Source organism: Thamnophis elegans, chromosome 4 (assembly GCF_009769535.1).
Source record: "Thamnophis elegans isolate rThaEle1 chromosome 4, rThaEle1.pri, whole genome shotgun sequence".
Classification (NCBI taxonomy): Eukaryota; Metazoa; Chordata; class Lepidosauria; order Squamata; family Colubridae; genus Thamnophis; species Thamnophis elegans.
The window spans coordinates 58,632,247-58,649,471 of NC_045544.1; the positions used below are offsets into that span (position 1 = coordinate 58,632,247).

At 38.6% G+C, this 17,225-nt stretch overlaps 1 protein-coding gene across 2 annotated transcripts; it reads right to left on the minus strand.

Moving 5' to 3' along the window:
- Positions 1–1,972: 1,972 nt before the first annotated feature.
- On the minus strand, positions 1,973–12,228 carry SOD2 (superoxide dismutase 2). Of its 2 annotated transcripts, none has more exons than XM_032215816.1 (5): positions 12,012–12,228; positions 9,512–9,714; positions 7,959–8,075; positions 3,952–4,131; positions 1,973–2,699 (listed from the first exon to the last, which is right to left on the minus strand). In XM_032215816.1, exons 1-5 carry the CDS (start codon positions 12,044–12,046, stop codon positions 2,557–2,559), a joined length of 678 nt encoding a protein of 225 aa, XP_032071707.1. In that variant the 5' UTR covers positions 12,047–12,228; the 3' UTR covers positions 1,973–2,556. The 2 variants fall into 2 exon arrangements, with proteins under 2 accessions (XP_032071707.1, XP_032071708.1); XM_032215817.1 differs by having other exon boundaries at positions 12,108–12,226.
- Between the last annotated feature and the right edge of the window lie 4,997 nt (positions 12,229–17,225).

Sequence of the window (17,225 nt, forward strand, 5' to 3'; positions counted from 1 at the left end):
CAATTCTTTGGCACTCAGCCTTCCTTATGGTCCATTTTTCACAGCATACAACTGGTGAAACCATAGCCTTGACTATATGCACGTTTGTTGGCAGGGTGATGTCTCTGCTTTTTAGTATGCTGTCTAGATTTGCCATCGCTTTCCTCCCCAGGAGCATCTTTCAATTTCTTGACTGCAGTCCCCAAGATACACACCCTTGAGATCCTCAATCCCAAGAGGATTTCAGAGAAGAGACATGTTCCCATTTTTATGCCATTTTTATTTTGTCAACACTAAAAAGAGAACTTTCATTGCAGCCACTCACTGAAAACTTCATTTGTTTAAAAAAAGGGCAGATATTGAAAACCATCTCTCTCCCATTTGAAAAAAATCAAGAGCTTCTACTTGGTTGCAAGTTACATATTTTTTGTCTGTGATTACATACATACATACATACATACATACATACATACACACACACACACATACACACACACACACACACATATACATTAATGCCAGACCTGCTAACTGAAAAGGAATGAGGGGGGAGGTGTAATATGATATCTCTGTGAATAGAACCAGCTGTTGGCATTGATTTAGGCAAAATCTTTGGATATTGTTGTTCCAAAGCTCCTCCATTCCCTAGTAAGTCTTTATAAATAGGGTTGCTGTATTCCGGTCCTCAATTCTGGGATAGATATTTATTCTTATCTATGTCAATTGAGGCAATGGGGAGAGTGGATTGAAAGCCGTTAAAATAAAAAAATGATAAAATCTGTTTAGCCTTTAACAGGTTTCCTGTCATAAAATATAGTGTATCTTTCCATTTGCTGAGTTGGATAACTAATATTCACACTTCTTCAAGCTTATGCACACACTTTCTACATTTGTTGACCTGACAAATTAGTATTTAAAAATGCCTATAACTTATTACATTAGCCAAACAGAATTTCTAAGTATGGTACAGCACCGCCATCTAGTGGCAATGTTAAAGACTTTCTGCTACCTTTACATAATAGAAAATCAACCATCTCTACATACTGTATACTGATTTGTAAATTCTCAAAGGGATGGAAGTCTACTATACTCAATCCAAGAGCAACAGACATAGCCATGGCCTCCCTGTTTGATGATCAGGTTGCATAAACACTTGAGTTAACATTTTGTACTCATTCACCCTCATGGCTTTACAGAAATGACTTAAGGAACACTTATAAAACACACAAAATCCACATCTTGTACTTCCTAGACAACTGAATCCCCTCCCTGCTTCTGATATATAAGTGATATGGATTAATGTTTTTTAGATCGTTATAAGGTGCACAGAATCATTTTCATGCTCTAATTTTTGGTCATTTATATATATAATTTACATCTGTTGATTCAAAAAACACTTATTTCGATCTTATATTTTTCATCCATACTCATTGCATTATCTATCCTAACATCTGCTGCAAATTTGGATTCTCAGCCAACAACACAGCATGATCTGCATACAAAAATGCACACATATTCATGTCCCCAAACACATCTCTGGTATCAAAATATTACTGACACAAATCAAACCTTGGCTTGTTCCCTGCTCACAGCTGAACCATTTGTCAGGCATTCTATTTAGTCTATTGTATTCTGCAACCAACTTTCAATATCATATTTATGTGCAATGTTTTATAATTTAAGCCTATTCAGCTTGCCTTATATCTAAACCTACAATTTTTTCATTTTCACTTTTTCCATATTTTATAAAGTATATAAGAATGTGACATTCTGAATTTTTAACAACCATTTTCCCAAGCATACTCAATACACCAATCCCCATAGTTTTCGCATTTAATCCTAAAGTTCTTTCATTCTAAAATGGTCCATTAGCATTATACATGTTTATTTAATGACTTAAGAGTCATTTTGCACTTTTATTTTTGGAGCGTCTATACAATAGTGAGATATATAGTAGACATAGCAATAAATGGATATATTTCACTCAAAGACACAAAGTGCAAATTACATCTTTAATCCAATCAATTTATTTTATATACTTGATACTGATTTTCCTCCTTTCAGAAGCTCAAATTTCACAAGTTAACTTTCTATATTTACCAACTTACAGAGATTTTGAATCTTTATAATGAACATGCCAAATTTTTATCATTAACATGAGTGTAACAGTATAACTTATTTAAGTACCGTGAAGTTCTTGATACATAACTTTTCAAAAAATCTAATTTATTAAATGTTCTCTAAATTTTATTTCCTGGACTCTTCCTCAAATTGCAAGAAATTATTCAAAAGCATTCAAATTCCCATGTTACTAAAAGGAATTTAATTTGTAATCCATTTTTAAGTTTTAGAAATTTACATTCTTTCAGAAAATCGGCTAACTCGTTTTTTAAGAGAGACAATTAGCACTTCAAACCTACACGTTTGCCACAATTAGGTTCAAATTAGCTTGATAGAGAAGACTTTCTGGTGATGTGATATTTTCAGTGATGGAATAATTAGCAATTGAACTGCAACATATTATGAAAATAATCTGAGGATCACTTAGATCTTGTTTCTGTAAGATTTTCTGTTCTATTATTTGCAAGCTGTATATCTTGAAGATACATTTTCCCAGTTGATCACATTCCATATAGCTTTGAGATAGTCAGGTCTAACATTTTTATATTGAAGATAATATGCATGTTCCCATACATCAATTCCCAATAGAGGAGTCAGTCCTAAAAAAAGAGGAAAAATATTGCTAAAATACTGCAAACTTTAACAAGTTATTGCCACAAACATACCCCCAATCCCAATTTTAAAAAAAGCCTATAGGACTATTACCCAAATAAACACTGACCACCCAGTTACTAGTACTAGCTTCTTTCAATGGCATATAAAACATACTTTTCAAAATGAACCTATTTCCTGACAGGTTTAATTACTCTCATTACACACCCATCATGCCTCTTGGAAGGAACTACAGGTAGTCCTTGACTTATAACAGTTCATTTAGTGACCGTTCAAAGTTACAATGGCACTGAAAAAAGTGACTCACTTAACAACTGTGTTACTAACTTAACAACCGCTGTGATTCACTTAAGTGTGGCAAAAAACCTTTGTAAAATAGGGCAAAGTTCACATAACAAATGTCTCATTTAGCAACAGAAATTTTGGACTCAATTGTGATTGTAAATCAAAGATTACCTTCTTCCTCTAGGAAACAGTAGTGTTTCTCTAAATACGCTATTGCAAATTATAAAGGTGTAGAAAGAAGAGTTATTTTGTTAATCCTAGAAAGTTGTAAAAATTGTGTTTTTGTCTTAAGACAGAAAGAGAAAGCAAATGCTCCTCTTATAGATACAGAAAATACCTCCTAAAATATTCTTATTCAATGCAAAACAGGTTCAGGTTCAAAACAGGTGGTCAGCCACCACAAGACTGAAATGAGAAGCTGGAAAGAGAGACTAAGTTATTTCTTACCTGCAGGGAAGAAGCAGTTTGGAAATTTTTCCACCAACAGGTATTATTTTATATCAATGTCTGAACATCAATATGCCTACAAACATTGCTCGTGTCTGGTTTACTCTGTTTTCTTATCCGAACTGCTATGCAAGTGAGACTGTCAGAAACTAGTTCGTCTCATGAATAAAGCAAAAGCATTCACTAGTGAAACACAAGCAGAATCATCAAGGCTCATATTGCAGCCATGGTGGCACAGTGGTTAGAATGCAATATTGCAGGATGACTCTGCTCCCTGCCTCGAGTTTGACCCAGACCGGCTCAATGTTGACTCAGCCTTCTATCCTTCCAAAGTTGTAAAATGAGGGAGTGTTGGGAGCAATATGCTGACTCCGTAAACCATTCAGAATGCTGTAAAGCAGTATATATATACTGTAAGTCTAAATGCTAATTGCTATTGTTTTATTCCTTCTGCAGCTAAAAATGGTCTTTAACAGATGTAGTCAACTTCCACCTAGAGAATCTTACCTGTGGTTCCCTGGAGAGGGTCCTGATTGGAACAGGCAGCAATCTGGAGTCTATTAGATTCTTTATTAAAACCGAGCCATCCCCAACCTGAGCCTTGGACACCAACTGAAACAGCTGTAAGTTTCTCCTTAAAACTTGCAAATGAGCCAAAATCACGTTTAATGGCTTCCAAAAGCTCTCCTTAAAATGAGAAATATATAAAGAGTCTGCATTTACATAGCACTTGTCTTTTTTTAAATCAGGTAGCCCAAACAACTATTTCAGATTAATTCCAAAGACAGTTGGTGTAAATAAATCAACATAATCTTAACCAAGGTGAAGAAAATAAAAGCAGCCTTAAAAAAGTACATATTTTGTTATGTTCCTCCCATCAATTCAATGCAATATTAATCATAGTAAGACATCCATTATCATCCGGATTATAATTGTAATTTATCAAGCTGCCTCCTAATCAAGATTAGAGAAGGATATGTTAGTTAATGGTAATTGTTTAGCAATGCTGCTACTATAATGCTGATCCACCAGAACAGTAAGCAGCAAAAGTCAAGAGCTATTTCGTGTTTGTAAAAGAAGGGATATCAGAGGTGGTATTCAGCAGGTTTTGACCAGTTCTGGAGAATCGGTAGCAGAAATTCTGAGTCATTCAGAGAACCGGCCTCTAACTGGCCTCGCCCCCATCTATTCTCTGCCTCCTGAGTCCCAGCTGATCGGGAGGGAATGCAGATTTTTCAGTAACCTTCCCCTGGAGTGGAGAGGGAATGGGGATTTTACAGTATCCTTCCTCTGCCACACCCACCAAGCCATGCCATGCCCACCAAGCCACGCCCACAGAACCGACAGTAAAAAAAATGAATCCCACCACTGGGTTCTATATCTAGGAGGAGCAGCATCTGGGTAGAAGCCAAATTTGGGCAAATCATAATATCTAATCGGAGGCAGTATAAATCTGGTATGGACATCTCCATAAAAGGAGCAACGAAGAACATATTTTGTAGTTTCCACTTCTTTGGAATCACAGGGGCAGAGTCTTGGTATTTTTTTATCTTTACCATCCAATACTGCAGGAGGAGAGTTTGACATCGGCAAGAAAGTTTTCTGATGGCTGGGTATTTCTAGCCATGTAAGGTAGATGGCAGAAGAGACAATATATCTATTGCATACTGGTGACAGGAAGCCAGGGGCCTTCTCTAGGTCTGTTTGCCTCTTTGTATCCTTTATCCCTTGCTTCAGGGCATGTTTCACCTGATCATATTCCATTTTAAGAACTGAGGCGGGAGATTAGCCAAGATTTAAAACATTAGATTCAACAGCCTTGAATCTAACAGATTGAAAATTGTCCTAAAGAATGAAAGATGCTAATTCTTGAAGATATAACTTGAGTTTTAACCAAATGTTTATAGAAGTTGGGCACTCTTGACTCAGCTTTTATCTTACCTGTCTATAGTTAGAATAGAATAACAGAGTTGGAAGGGACCTTGAAGGTCTTCTGTCCAACCCCCTGCCTAGGCAGGAAACCCTACACCACTTCAGACAAATGGATATCCAACATCTTCTTTAAAACTTCCAATGTTGGAGCATTCACAACTTCTGAAGGCAAGTTGTTCCACTGATTAATTGTTCTGTCAGGAAATTTCTCCTCAGTTCTAAGTTGCTTCTCTCCTTGATTAGTTTCCACCCATTGCTTCTTGTCCTACCTTCAGATGCTTTGGAGAATAGTTTGACTCCCTCTTCTTTGTGGCAACCCCTGAGATATTGGAACACTGCTATCATGTCTCCCCTAGTCCTTCTTTTCATCAAACTAGACATACCCAGTTCCTGCAACCGTTCTTCATGTTTTAGCCTCTAGTTCCCTGATCATCTTTTTTGCTCTTCTCTGCACTCTTTCTAGAATCTCCACATCTTTTTTACATCATGGCAACCAAAACTGGATGCAGTATTCCAAGTGTGGCCTTACCAAGGCATTATAAAGTGGTATTAACACTTCACGTGATCTTGATTCCGTTGTAGATGTGTAGAGAGCTGTTCAGGTGAATTTAGACTGTACCCTCTCCAGAGAGGTGAAACATGAAGCTGGAGGGGCAACCAGAGTCCCTTAAAAGAACTGGGCTAGCAACGCAGCCTGAAAGAGCTTAAGTGCAGCTGGAACATAATAGTCTCCTTTGGATCAGAAAAAAACAAGGGACTGTCAGATCTTTGTCCAGTACCAGCAACATATTCCCATGGATTTTCCTCAAACCAGTGGCACAAATGACAACTCCTAAATACTTAATGTGAATCACTTGTTTTATTATTGGCCATTAATGCTCCATAAACAAAGCTCCGGCCTTTTGGTGAAAGCCATAATCTTGATTTATTTCATGATTATCAATTGCTGTATTGGACCAAAAGAATTTATGAAAGCAAACTAAAATATTGGTATTAAAATGACATAAATGTTAATACCAATGTTTTGGTTTGCTTTCATAAATTCTTTCCTGATTTCTAATTTATATTTTTTGAAAACCATATAGAGCCGTGGTGGCGCAATGGTTAGAGTGCAGGCTACTTCTACTGATCACAGGCTGCCAGCAGTTTGGCAGATCGAATCTCACCAGGCTCAAGGTTGACTGAGCCTTCCATCCTTCTGAGGTGGGTAAAATGAGGAGCCAGATTGTTGGGAGCAATATGCTGACTTTGCAAACTGCTTAGAGAGGGCTGTAAAGCACTGTGAAGCAGTATATAAGTCTAAGTGCTATACAGAAATATTTTAGTTGCCACTAATAAATATGTCCCAGCATGGCATCTGAAAAGATGCCCCACCTCTAGGCCCATGAATTTGCAGACACTGTAAAACTAGCTCTAATATTAGTAACATGAAGAATTTTCTTTGTTAATAGACCCTGAGAACATGGATATCATCGAGGCAGAAGACAGAACTTTTGTATCTATATAATTATTATTTCTCATACCAGACATTATCATTGTGTCAAGCTAATCCTGAAGGCTGCAAACAGGAGTGTGAGAGGGGTTCAAAATGGCAGAAGTAACTGGGCAAAGTCCCACTTTTTTAACATGTGTTGCACACACTATAAAGGTAAAGGTTTCCCGTCCAGTCATATCCAACTTTAGGGGGCAGTGCTTATCTCAGTTTCTTAGCCAAGGGAGCCAGTGTTGTCTGAAGACCCTTCCGTGATCATGTGGCCAGCATAGCTATATAGCGAGGTGCATGAAATTGTTACCTTCCCACCAAAGTGGTACCTATTTATCTACTCACATGTATATGCTTTCGAACTGCTGGGTTGGCAGGAGCTGGGGCAGGAATGGGAGCTCACCCCATCCTACAGCACTCTGGTTCCAAACTCAGGCTGTCAGCTTTCCAGCTGACAAACTCATGTCTTTAACCACTAAGACATTGTGCCCCCTTTTTATACATTAGATGCCTGTAAAAAGGGGCAGGATTTTAATTATCTGGCCTGTCTGCCATTTTGCTACTGTTGATCCTCCCTGTGGACACCCACGTTGCAAACATTAAATAAGCATTTTGGAGTGAGGTAGGTCAAACATTCAGATCTGATTTTTATTTGCCGCTGATAAAGAACCCAATTTGTTTTATTTAAAACTTAAGTAAAATTTCTAAAATAAACCCAAAGTTTACTTAAGCCTGTATCAATATTACTAAAAACTACCATAAGGTAAAAGTAAAGGTAAAGATTCCCCTCCCACATATGTGCTTGTCGTTCCCGACTCTAGGGGGCGATGCTCATCTCCGTTTGAAAACTGAAGAGCCAGCGCTGTCCAAAGACATCTCCATGGTTATGTGGCCGGCATGACTAAACGCTGAAGGCGCACGGAGTGCTGTTACCTTCCCACCAAAGGTGGTCCCTATTTTTCTACTTGCATTTTTACATGCTTTCAAACTGCTAGGTTGGCAGAAGCTGGGACAAGTAACTGGAGCTCGCTACATTATACGGTGCTAGGGATTCAAACTGCCGAACTTTCTATTACCATAAACCAGTTCAAATACAAACCTTTTGGCTCTCCTCCACCTTTAGGAGACAGATTTGTCCAAAAGATGCTATGATTAATGTGACCTCCCCCATTGAACTTCAAAGCTGGTTGAAGAGACACCTGGGCTGTTACATCCCCTGAAGATGGAAAGAACAGAGAAAAAGCAGTACTAAGTTCTAACCCAAAACATCTTATGCAAGTGCCTTCCATTTAAGAATTCACACATGTATTCAAGTACTGTCATGCACATCCTGAATTAAAACATGTGTTGGCATTCTTCAATTCAGCAAAATCTCTAAACTGTTAGGAACTTAACCTGGCTCCCTTTAGCTCTGGGTTCCAATACTCCAAATCCATGCTTCTTCATATCAATTTCAAGGAATTGTAATTGCTGCTTCCTGACCCACATCTGAATTAGGGGAAAGATAAAACAAAACTTGCTTTCCCAGCCTTTTTTTCTTGAATGTATCTTTAATTAGAAATGGAAATAATGCCAAAAAGGAAAACTCTTATGCTGAAAGCTTGTTTTGATAAAAAAAGAATCATCAGACTAATCAAATTTTCCTCTGATGAAACACAGAATGCAACTTGAATTACAATGCAAATATAAATCGGCTTTATGCAAATTGATTTTTATTTTCTGCTTCATGCAGTTTGAATAAGATTCTTTTTATTTATCTCTAGACCACACACCAAGAACAATGCTTGGCTACATCTTATGAATAAAGATTTTTGGATAACTGTATTTGCTTTTCTTGCAACCATCAACTAAAAGCACTCCTGTCCCAGTTTAATTATTAAACTCTTAGGGACTATATCTCTTCTCCGTATTCTATCTGTAAAGCTTCTATGAGCAATTATTGAGAAACATCATACAAAGTCCTCATGAATAGTATGCCGGTACCTTAGAAACAAACTTATAAACTTAAGTTACCTTCCAAATGGCAAGGATTGAGAGTTATATTCAATAACTTACTATCTGGGACAACATAATCCTCAATAACATGAGGGCAATTGTATATACGTTTAGCTAACTCCACTGATATTACTGTATTAGTTTGCAATCTCATGACAGTGGAAGGCACAAACGACAAATGGCTTCCTCTGCTTACTTGCACAAGTAAGGGAACAATAAATTTCAACTATGATTTCCTCATAACCTAAATATGTTAAGGCTACTATCAATTGCTAGCTGATATGATACAATACCTTCTCTTTAACATATTCATTTTGCATACAACTCCTCAAATTGATTTCATTATTGTTTGTCAGTCTTTTAAACTCAAATTTGACATGTGGATCCTGGACTCTACAATGGCCCCTATTGCACTCCAGTTGGGTAAGAGAAGATAGGAACAAAATTACTGCATTTATATGCCATGTTTTCCTCTGAGAATTCAAAAGAGTTTGTGTGAGGGTCTGACTCACTGACAGTTCAAAGAAGATAGCTTTCACCTTGAATAATTATTCCTCTTAGCACAGAGGAAATAAATGTACATAGAACAGTCATAAAGAGTCAGTTTTAGCAGGAATAAAACTAGAAAGATGTACAGTGATATATTATTCCCAGTACCTTTTGCCAAAGCCTCTTTGTATTTTTCTTCAGCAATATTCAGATTATTTACATATGCAGCATGATGTTTGCTGTGGTGAAGCTGCATAATTTCTGCACTGATATGGGGTTGCAAAGCACCATAATCATAGGGCAAGTCAGGGAGAGTGTGCTTTTTTCTGGAGGCCAGGCAACCAAGAGAGGTAATCAGCGCAGTGTTATTTCTGAAAGACAATAAATAAATTATATAATAAACATGCATTGATTTTCATTTTGTAGGATTTTTTTTGCTATCACCCAATACATTTAGTTGTTAAAATTTTCATAATCATTATTATCTATCATTTATTGCCACAATTACCCATATCATCATTACTTCTATTTCCCTGTGAACTGAAGAGAAACAAAACCTAGTCCAAGACAATGACAGGGCTACAGGGATCACCCTAAGTATGGTTTATGTTAATATCACACAATTAATTTGTTCAATCTCATTACACTCATACCTGAGATAGAGATGAGGTATGGGAAAGAGGTAACTGTCCTCTGAAATGCAACATAAGCATTAAATTCAACAAGCAAACAACTGATCTCAAGCTCTGCAGCCATCTGTAGATATCATCTCCAGCAGTCTCTTATTTACATATAGGTTGCCCCCGATTTACAACTACAATTGAGCACAAGAATTCCACTGCTAAGCAAGAGAGTTGTTAAGTGAGTTTTGTCCCATGTTACAACGTTTCTTGTCAGTTGTTAAGAGAATCGTTGCGATGGTTAGTAACATGGTTGTTAAATGAATCTGGCTTTCCAAATGACTTTTTCAAGGTCCCTGAGGCACTGCAACTGTTATAAATACATGCCAGTTGCCACGTAAGAGAAGAATGGTGCAATGGTCCTTAAAACTAGTCATGTCACTTTTTTCAGTGCAGTTGTAACATCGAATGGTCACTAAGCAAATGCTTGTAAGTCGAGGACTACCTGTATTCCTTTGTTTGCAACAGCTTCTTCTAATTTTACCAAGAGTGTAAGACGTGCCCTCCTCTCCATGGGAGATTCTTTCATATCTTCTGCACTGTGATACACATTTCTTTCAAACTGAACTACATCTAATATTTGTTTTATTCTTTAAATGTATTTTACAAATATGAACTGTATTGTGCATGTGGATTGGGAACACTAAGCACTGACTATCATTTATCACTTATTACTGCTAAAAATAAAAGTCTGAATTTTATTTTTCATTAAAGTTGATATTAGATTTCTTTTGTGCTTCTGGTCAAAATTATGTTCTTAATCAGTAAATAAAGCTGTTGCCATCCCATCCCTCGATTCATTTATTCATTCTTTTTCTTTCAACATTTATACAGGTGCTTATCTTATATCAAATCCTGGGTAGCTCCCAGCAAAGAGTTAAAACAACATAATAAAACAACATACATATCTCCACAAACATTAAAATGTGACACCAAAGTTAAGCTATAAAATGCAATTATTGTTTTTGTTTCTCTTTTATGGAAGAATATATGTAATGTTTACTAATAAACTGTCAAAGGGGAAAGTGCTAGAAAAACGTTGTCAGGGTTGCTACACTTGGCCTCTAAATCCAGATTAACACAAAATGACAGCACATGCAGAAAACTCGTTTTAATTCTGGGGGTGGAAACTTCCAAAAAGCAAGTATTAAAGAAGAGCATGTTCATGGAAATCTATGTCCAATGGAACATCATCAGAGCACTAAGCTACCTATTTGCCAGTTGGTATGGAGTCCGAATAGGGGCGTTGTAAGCTGGAGGTGAGATAGAGAGAAGATCCCCACCTCCACGTTGCTAGTCCTCTCTGTTTTTTAGTTTATTTAATCTTCCTACTTTTTGTACTATCTTTTTTTAACTTTTTAATTACTTTGTAAGTCACCAAGAGTCACCGTTAACAGTGACATGGGTAGCATCCAAATTCAATGAATAAAAAAAACTCCGGTTTATAGAGGGAGGAACCAATGACTTTGGCTAATGACAATAATTTACCTAACAAGGTTAATGTGCAATTGCCAAAGCCGGTTCCAAAATTATTGAAAAGCATGTCATTAGCGGACTGTCAGTGCCAGGGACAAATAACAGTACATTTAAGCTGCACAGTTCCTTTGGACACAGAATAAAACCTATATGCAAAAGTTTAACGGGGTAGCTTCATGCTTTGCCCAGCGCAGACCCTTCCAGCTATACTGGCTTTCACTGGGACGATAAGCCTGCAACTCAAATGAACGACGACCCAGATAGTTGAGGGCCTGACTCTGTAAACCGTTTAGAGGGAGGTGTAAAGCACTATGAAGCGGTATATAAATCGAAGCGCTATTGCTATTAGCTCGGGGCAGCCGTCTTCGACTGAATCCAAGCGTCCTTCCAGCAGTGCTCTCCTCCTCCTCCCAAACAATCCACCCTCGCGTCCTGCCCATTCCTAATCTCCCGCCTCTCGTCACGTCCTTGGCCGGGAATTCAAGGGCTTTCCGACCCCGCAAGGTTCTCACCTACGGCCGGCCGCGACAGCTAAGCGGCAGAGCATGACGGCCGCGGGGTTCACGAGACAACAAGGACGGCGCACAACAAAAAAGAAAAAACACCACCGCGGGGGGACGACGTCGCGCACGCAGCTCTCGGCGTGCCGCGAGCCTTGGGCCCCTTTTTTTCACTACGGCGCCTGCGCAGATCCGCCTCGCCCTCCTCCTCTTTGGCGGAGGGCATCTTCTCTTACCGGGCCTATAATGTGAGGTGCCGAACTCAGAGGCGGAAGCAGTGGCCTGGAAGGAATTGGGAGATGGGTGTGGCTGACTTTGCTTTGCCACCGAGTTGGAGTTTCTTTTCCAAATATTTGTTCGGGCATTTGTTTGTTTGTTATTTACTTACTTATATATTTATTCATTATTTATTATTATTATTATTATTATACAATTGTATCACAGCAGCCAGTTGTTTCGCCGGATTTGGCATTGGTTACTAGTCGGGCCCCACCCAGGGGCCTAGGACGTTGTAACGTACTTTCGTAATATGCGTGCAGATCCAAGCAGTGCGGCTTTTTGCATTTGACTGATGGTGATTTTGTCAATTTTTAACTGTTTTAAATGTAATTGTTGTTGTTGTTGTTGTTTGTTTATTATTATTTATTTTATTATATTATTATTATTTATTTATTTATTCACAAGCAATGACCAGTTTGGATGCCTTCTCATCGCAGGTGAGAGAGGGAGGTTGGCTCCCAGAATTCCCCAGCCACCAAGCTAGCCAAGCAATTCTGGGGATTGAAGTTTAGAATTAGAATTTAGAATTTAGAATTTATTAGAATTTGTAGGCCGCCCTTTTCCCTGAGGGGACTCAGGGCGGCTCACACAAAAACTGGGAAGGGGAAATACAGACATTAGGACAAACAAGTAATAAAATAGCAAGCAACATACATTCATCATTCGGGAGGGGTAACTATCCTATCCCCAGGCCTGACGGGCGAGCCAGTTCTTCAAGGCTATGCGGAACCTGTGTTAAAGGTATTAAAGTTGAAAAACACTGTACTAGGCCTTTTCAGTTAACAGAATAACAAAAGGGACCTTGGAGCTCTTCTAGTCCAGCCTTCTGCATAAGCAGGAGATCCTATACCATTTCAGACAAATCTCTTCTTGAAAACCTCCAGTAATGGAGTACCCACAACTTCTGGAGGCACATCGTTCCACTGATTAATTGTTCTCACTGTCAGGAAATTTCTCCTTAGTTTAGGTTGCTTCTTTCCTTGATTAATTTCCATCCATTGCTTCATGTCCTGTCCTCAGGTGTTTTGGTGAATAGCTTGACTTCCTCTTCTTTATTGCAACCCCTTAGATGTTGGAACACTGCTATCGTCCTTAGTCCTTCTTTTCATTAAACTTTACTAAACATAGCCAAGTCCAGCAATCATTCTTTATATGTTTTAGCCTCCTGTCCCCTAACCAGATGTAGCCTGTTGTGGCAATACAACTTGCGCTGGAGAAAGTAAAACTTTTCACTCCATCCACACCCTTCCTGCTATAACTGAATGGTTTGTGATCTGGCCTAGAGCAGGGTTGTCCAAACATGGCAACTATAAGCTGGCTGGGGAATTCTGGGACTTAAAGTTCACAAGTCTTATAGCTGCCAAATTTGGAGAGCCCTGGGCTAGAGCTACCTGACCAGCTACCTACCAGACCATAACTGACTACTTCCATCCTAACAACTAAATAATGAGAATGTAGCAAAACTGTCCAGTGTCTAGGGTAACTTTCATAATACATTAGAAGTTATTTCATGTTACCTTTGCTGCACAAATATTACTAAAATGCAGCTCACTCCCATCTCACAGAGGTAACAGCAGAAATTAATTCAGGTTTCTATAGTAATGGAAATTAATGGCCGTAATTTCTGCAGCCCTGATTGATTTAGCAAATAAAAAATTTCATAGTTCTCTAAAGTCCCCCAAACAGGCAGAATTTTTAATTCTCTCACAATCCAAGAAGATGTTCAGGGATTTTTGTGTGTGTCCATGTGCAATTTTCTTCTAAAAGCATTGATAAGCATGGTGACTATGGTGACCAGAATTTAGTCGATCCATCAAGTCCTGCAACATTTGCTTAATATAAAAAGCTAGAGAAGATGACACAATTCCTTTTCCCCCCTCATTCTCTGGCTAATTGAATTGTGGTTACTGAATTAACTCAGCTATCTGGATTTCCAAGGCACATTGAATCAAAAATGTCACTCCAAACTAGTTGATTTTAGCATACCACAATACATTAAGTATCCCAGCAAGTATTGTTAGTCATGGTTTCTGATATAATGTACAATTGGGTTGAGTAAACTGTGGTTAGGTTACCTCTCAGAAAATGTACTGTGTGAAGACCTCCTGTATCTCTTTGATGTTACTTCCTTGGAGTCTGTTGGAAGTGCTGTTTCCTAAATCAACAGGATAGTTAAATAACAAATAATGAAGACTTTGGTCCTATTTAAAATAATAGGCAACAAACAATCTGAAGTTAAAAGTCAAGCTGACTTGACAGAACAGCAAGAACCCTTTCAGAGTCTCACCATTTCTGGAGGTATCTTTTTGGAGTCCAGAATAACTTGGTGGAGTCTAGACCAGTAAGATAAATTTTCCTACCAGCATAGTTTCTCCTTCTATGCTGGTAATCCCAGTGCATAGGATTGAGCATCAGGATCAAACCTCCATCTGATCCACTATAAGGACAAGGCAAACTTTCAGAAATGCATTAGTGGACTGCTAGAGATGACATGGAAACTTACCCAGCTCAGGACAGGTATCCCAGGCACGAGTTATTTCTGAATCTTGAGTTCTAGATCCTTTCAGATGGTCCAACTTTGCTCAGATCTGTCAATATGGTAAAAGTAGGGATTGGCTCAAATTCTAGTGCAGGTAGAATATCTTAGGATTTTAGAAGGGGAAATGATTAGTGTGGGATACAAACAGGGACCATCTCCTTTGAGATGCGCAGGATGGTAATTTAGCAACAGGAAGAAGATGGCCATTGCTTTGCAAGGGTTGGCACCAAAGTGTAGTTCTGTACAATATGAACCACATGAATGACCTTGGAGGAAATACACAGAAATGGTTATAAAAAGAGAAGCCCACTTTAAGTCTAGGAAAGAGAAGAAACGTGGTAAAGAAGCTCAGTTTGGCTCCACCATAATTTGCTGGGGTATAGGAGACAGGGAAAAGAAAACACAATCAGCTTTTCAAATTTGATGCCAACACTCTTTAAGATAGAGCAGGTCAAGAAACAGACGCCACAAGCTTAAGTGGAACAATATTGATATAGTCCTTAGTAGCAGAATTTTGAAGTTTTTTCTGGCTTTCTACAAGTTCATGGGAGACAGATAAAGGAAGATCTCTTATGGGAGAGTTGCGTGGGCAATACAGTTTTGCTAGTAGCAAACGCAACTAGCAGAGGCCAGACAAGGAGTTCAGCCTTCCTTCTAATCCCTGGACTAGGATATCATTCCATTTTCTTTATCCTAGCCAAATTTGCTAGGATTTGCTGAGATGATGTTGCTGCTTCTCAGCTCTGCCCTCTACCACAGAAGCAGCCGGTCTTCTGTGTTCTGTGATAGCGACATGGAACACAAGGTCCTAAGAAGTGCCAATCTCACACCATCCACCCTGCTGCCTCCCTATCTTTGCCTGTTATGTGCGGAGGAATGCCACTGGGTATAGAAAAACAGCAGGCTTCAAGGAGAACAGAAAGGCCAAATAAGATGTGTGAGGGCAGCTAGTGTGGCTTGGTGGTCAGGCAAGTGACTTAAACATGAAAGGATATCCAAAGCAAGAGGGCATGGACACTGTAAAATGTTGAAGTTGCCCTTGGCAACTTCACAACATTCTGAGTGATTTGCATTGGGTACAACCTGGTTTGCAATGCACAGAATTGCAATGCACAGAATTGTTGCCAGACTCTGCTCTTGTTCTGCCTGGACAAGACAAAAGGTGGCTGTCTAGACAGTGAGTGTGATGGCTCTCAAATTTGCTCATTACTTCAGTTGAAAAAAACCCGGTCTTTAGACCAACCAATTAAACGAACTTATGAGAAATTCAATAGCAAAACAATATTTTATATGTTAAAATTACTTGGAATTTGCTGCTACAGTTTAGTAATGACCATTAGCCTAACAGGCTTTTAAAAATAAATACATTTATAAATGTAGGCAATCTTTGGCTGCATGCTGTTTTCAAATCACATTTTCCTGAAGTTTTCTTGCTTTTTTTCTTTCCAATAGCTTTCTCTAAGCTAAGTATATTTAATGGTGGAAAATAGCTACAAGTTTGAATGCATGACATGACCTATCATAGTAAGATGTGGTTACATGGATTTACCAGAAAACAAAATGGCAAAGCTCCTTTCTACCTTTAGCTTATGATACGATTGCCCCCCCCCCTTCGCTCCCTTCAAGCCAGGCAACCATCTTCCAAACTAGCTGCTTGGTTATACTTCCCCACACTTAATTTTCTCAGAATGCCTTTGGGTGTTTCCATCTTCTAGTGTTTTGCAACTTGCTTGTTTTCTATATACATTTTTACTTGAACGTTTGGAAAGAAAAAAAACAAGATAGGTCAAGAAGCCTGGTAAGCATCTTAAGTTGCTGATGGATCTACAGGAATATAGAGTGCCATATTGGAAGTTGAGATCACAGATTTCTCCTGTGCGCTGCTTGGAGAGTCCAAGCATGAGTTATCTTCTGTCTATTTGGCCAGAGACTGAGAAGTGAAAAGCTTTGGCCATGACTCTTCCTCTTGGCTGAGCCCCATTTTTCTTCTCAGTCTGGCTAGAGAGACAGAGTTTCTCATTATTCTTGCTTGGATTCTTCCAATTGGTGAACCTGAACAAAAAGTAAGAAAGGCTAGTTTGAGCTGGGGACTTCTCCCCTCTCCACCGAGTTGCAAAGCTGCATACATTTTTACTTGAAAGGAACTTTTGGAAAGAAAAAAACAAGATAAGTCAGGAAGCCCGGTAAGTAAGTTGCTGATGGATTTACAGGAATATACTGTGCCATATTGGGAGATGAGATCAGAGATATTTATATGATTATTACAGAAAATAAGTTGTCAAACTTACCCAGACATTGCTGATTTTCCAGGATGTTAAGGAACAGAATGCAAGATCAGTTAGACCAGGGGTTTTTGAACTTTCTTAGAAAAGCCTATTAAAATAATTTACTGGAAGTTCTGTTGCCTG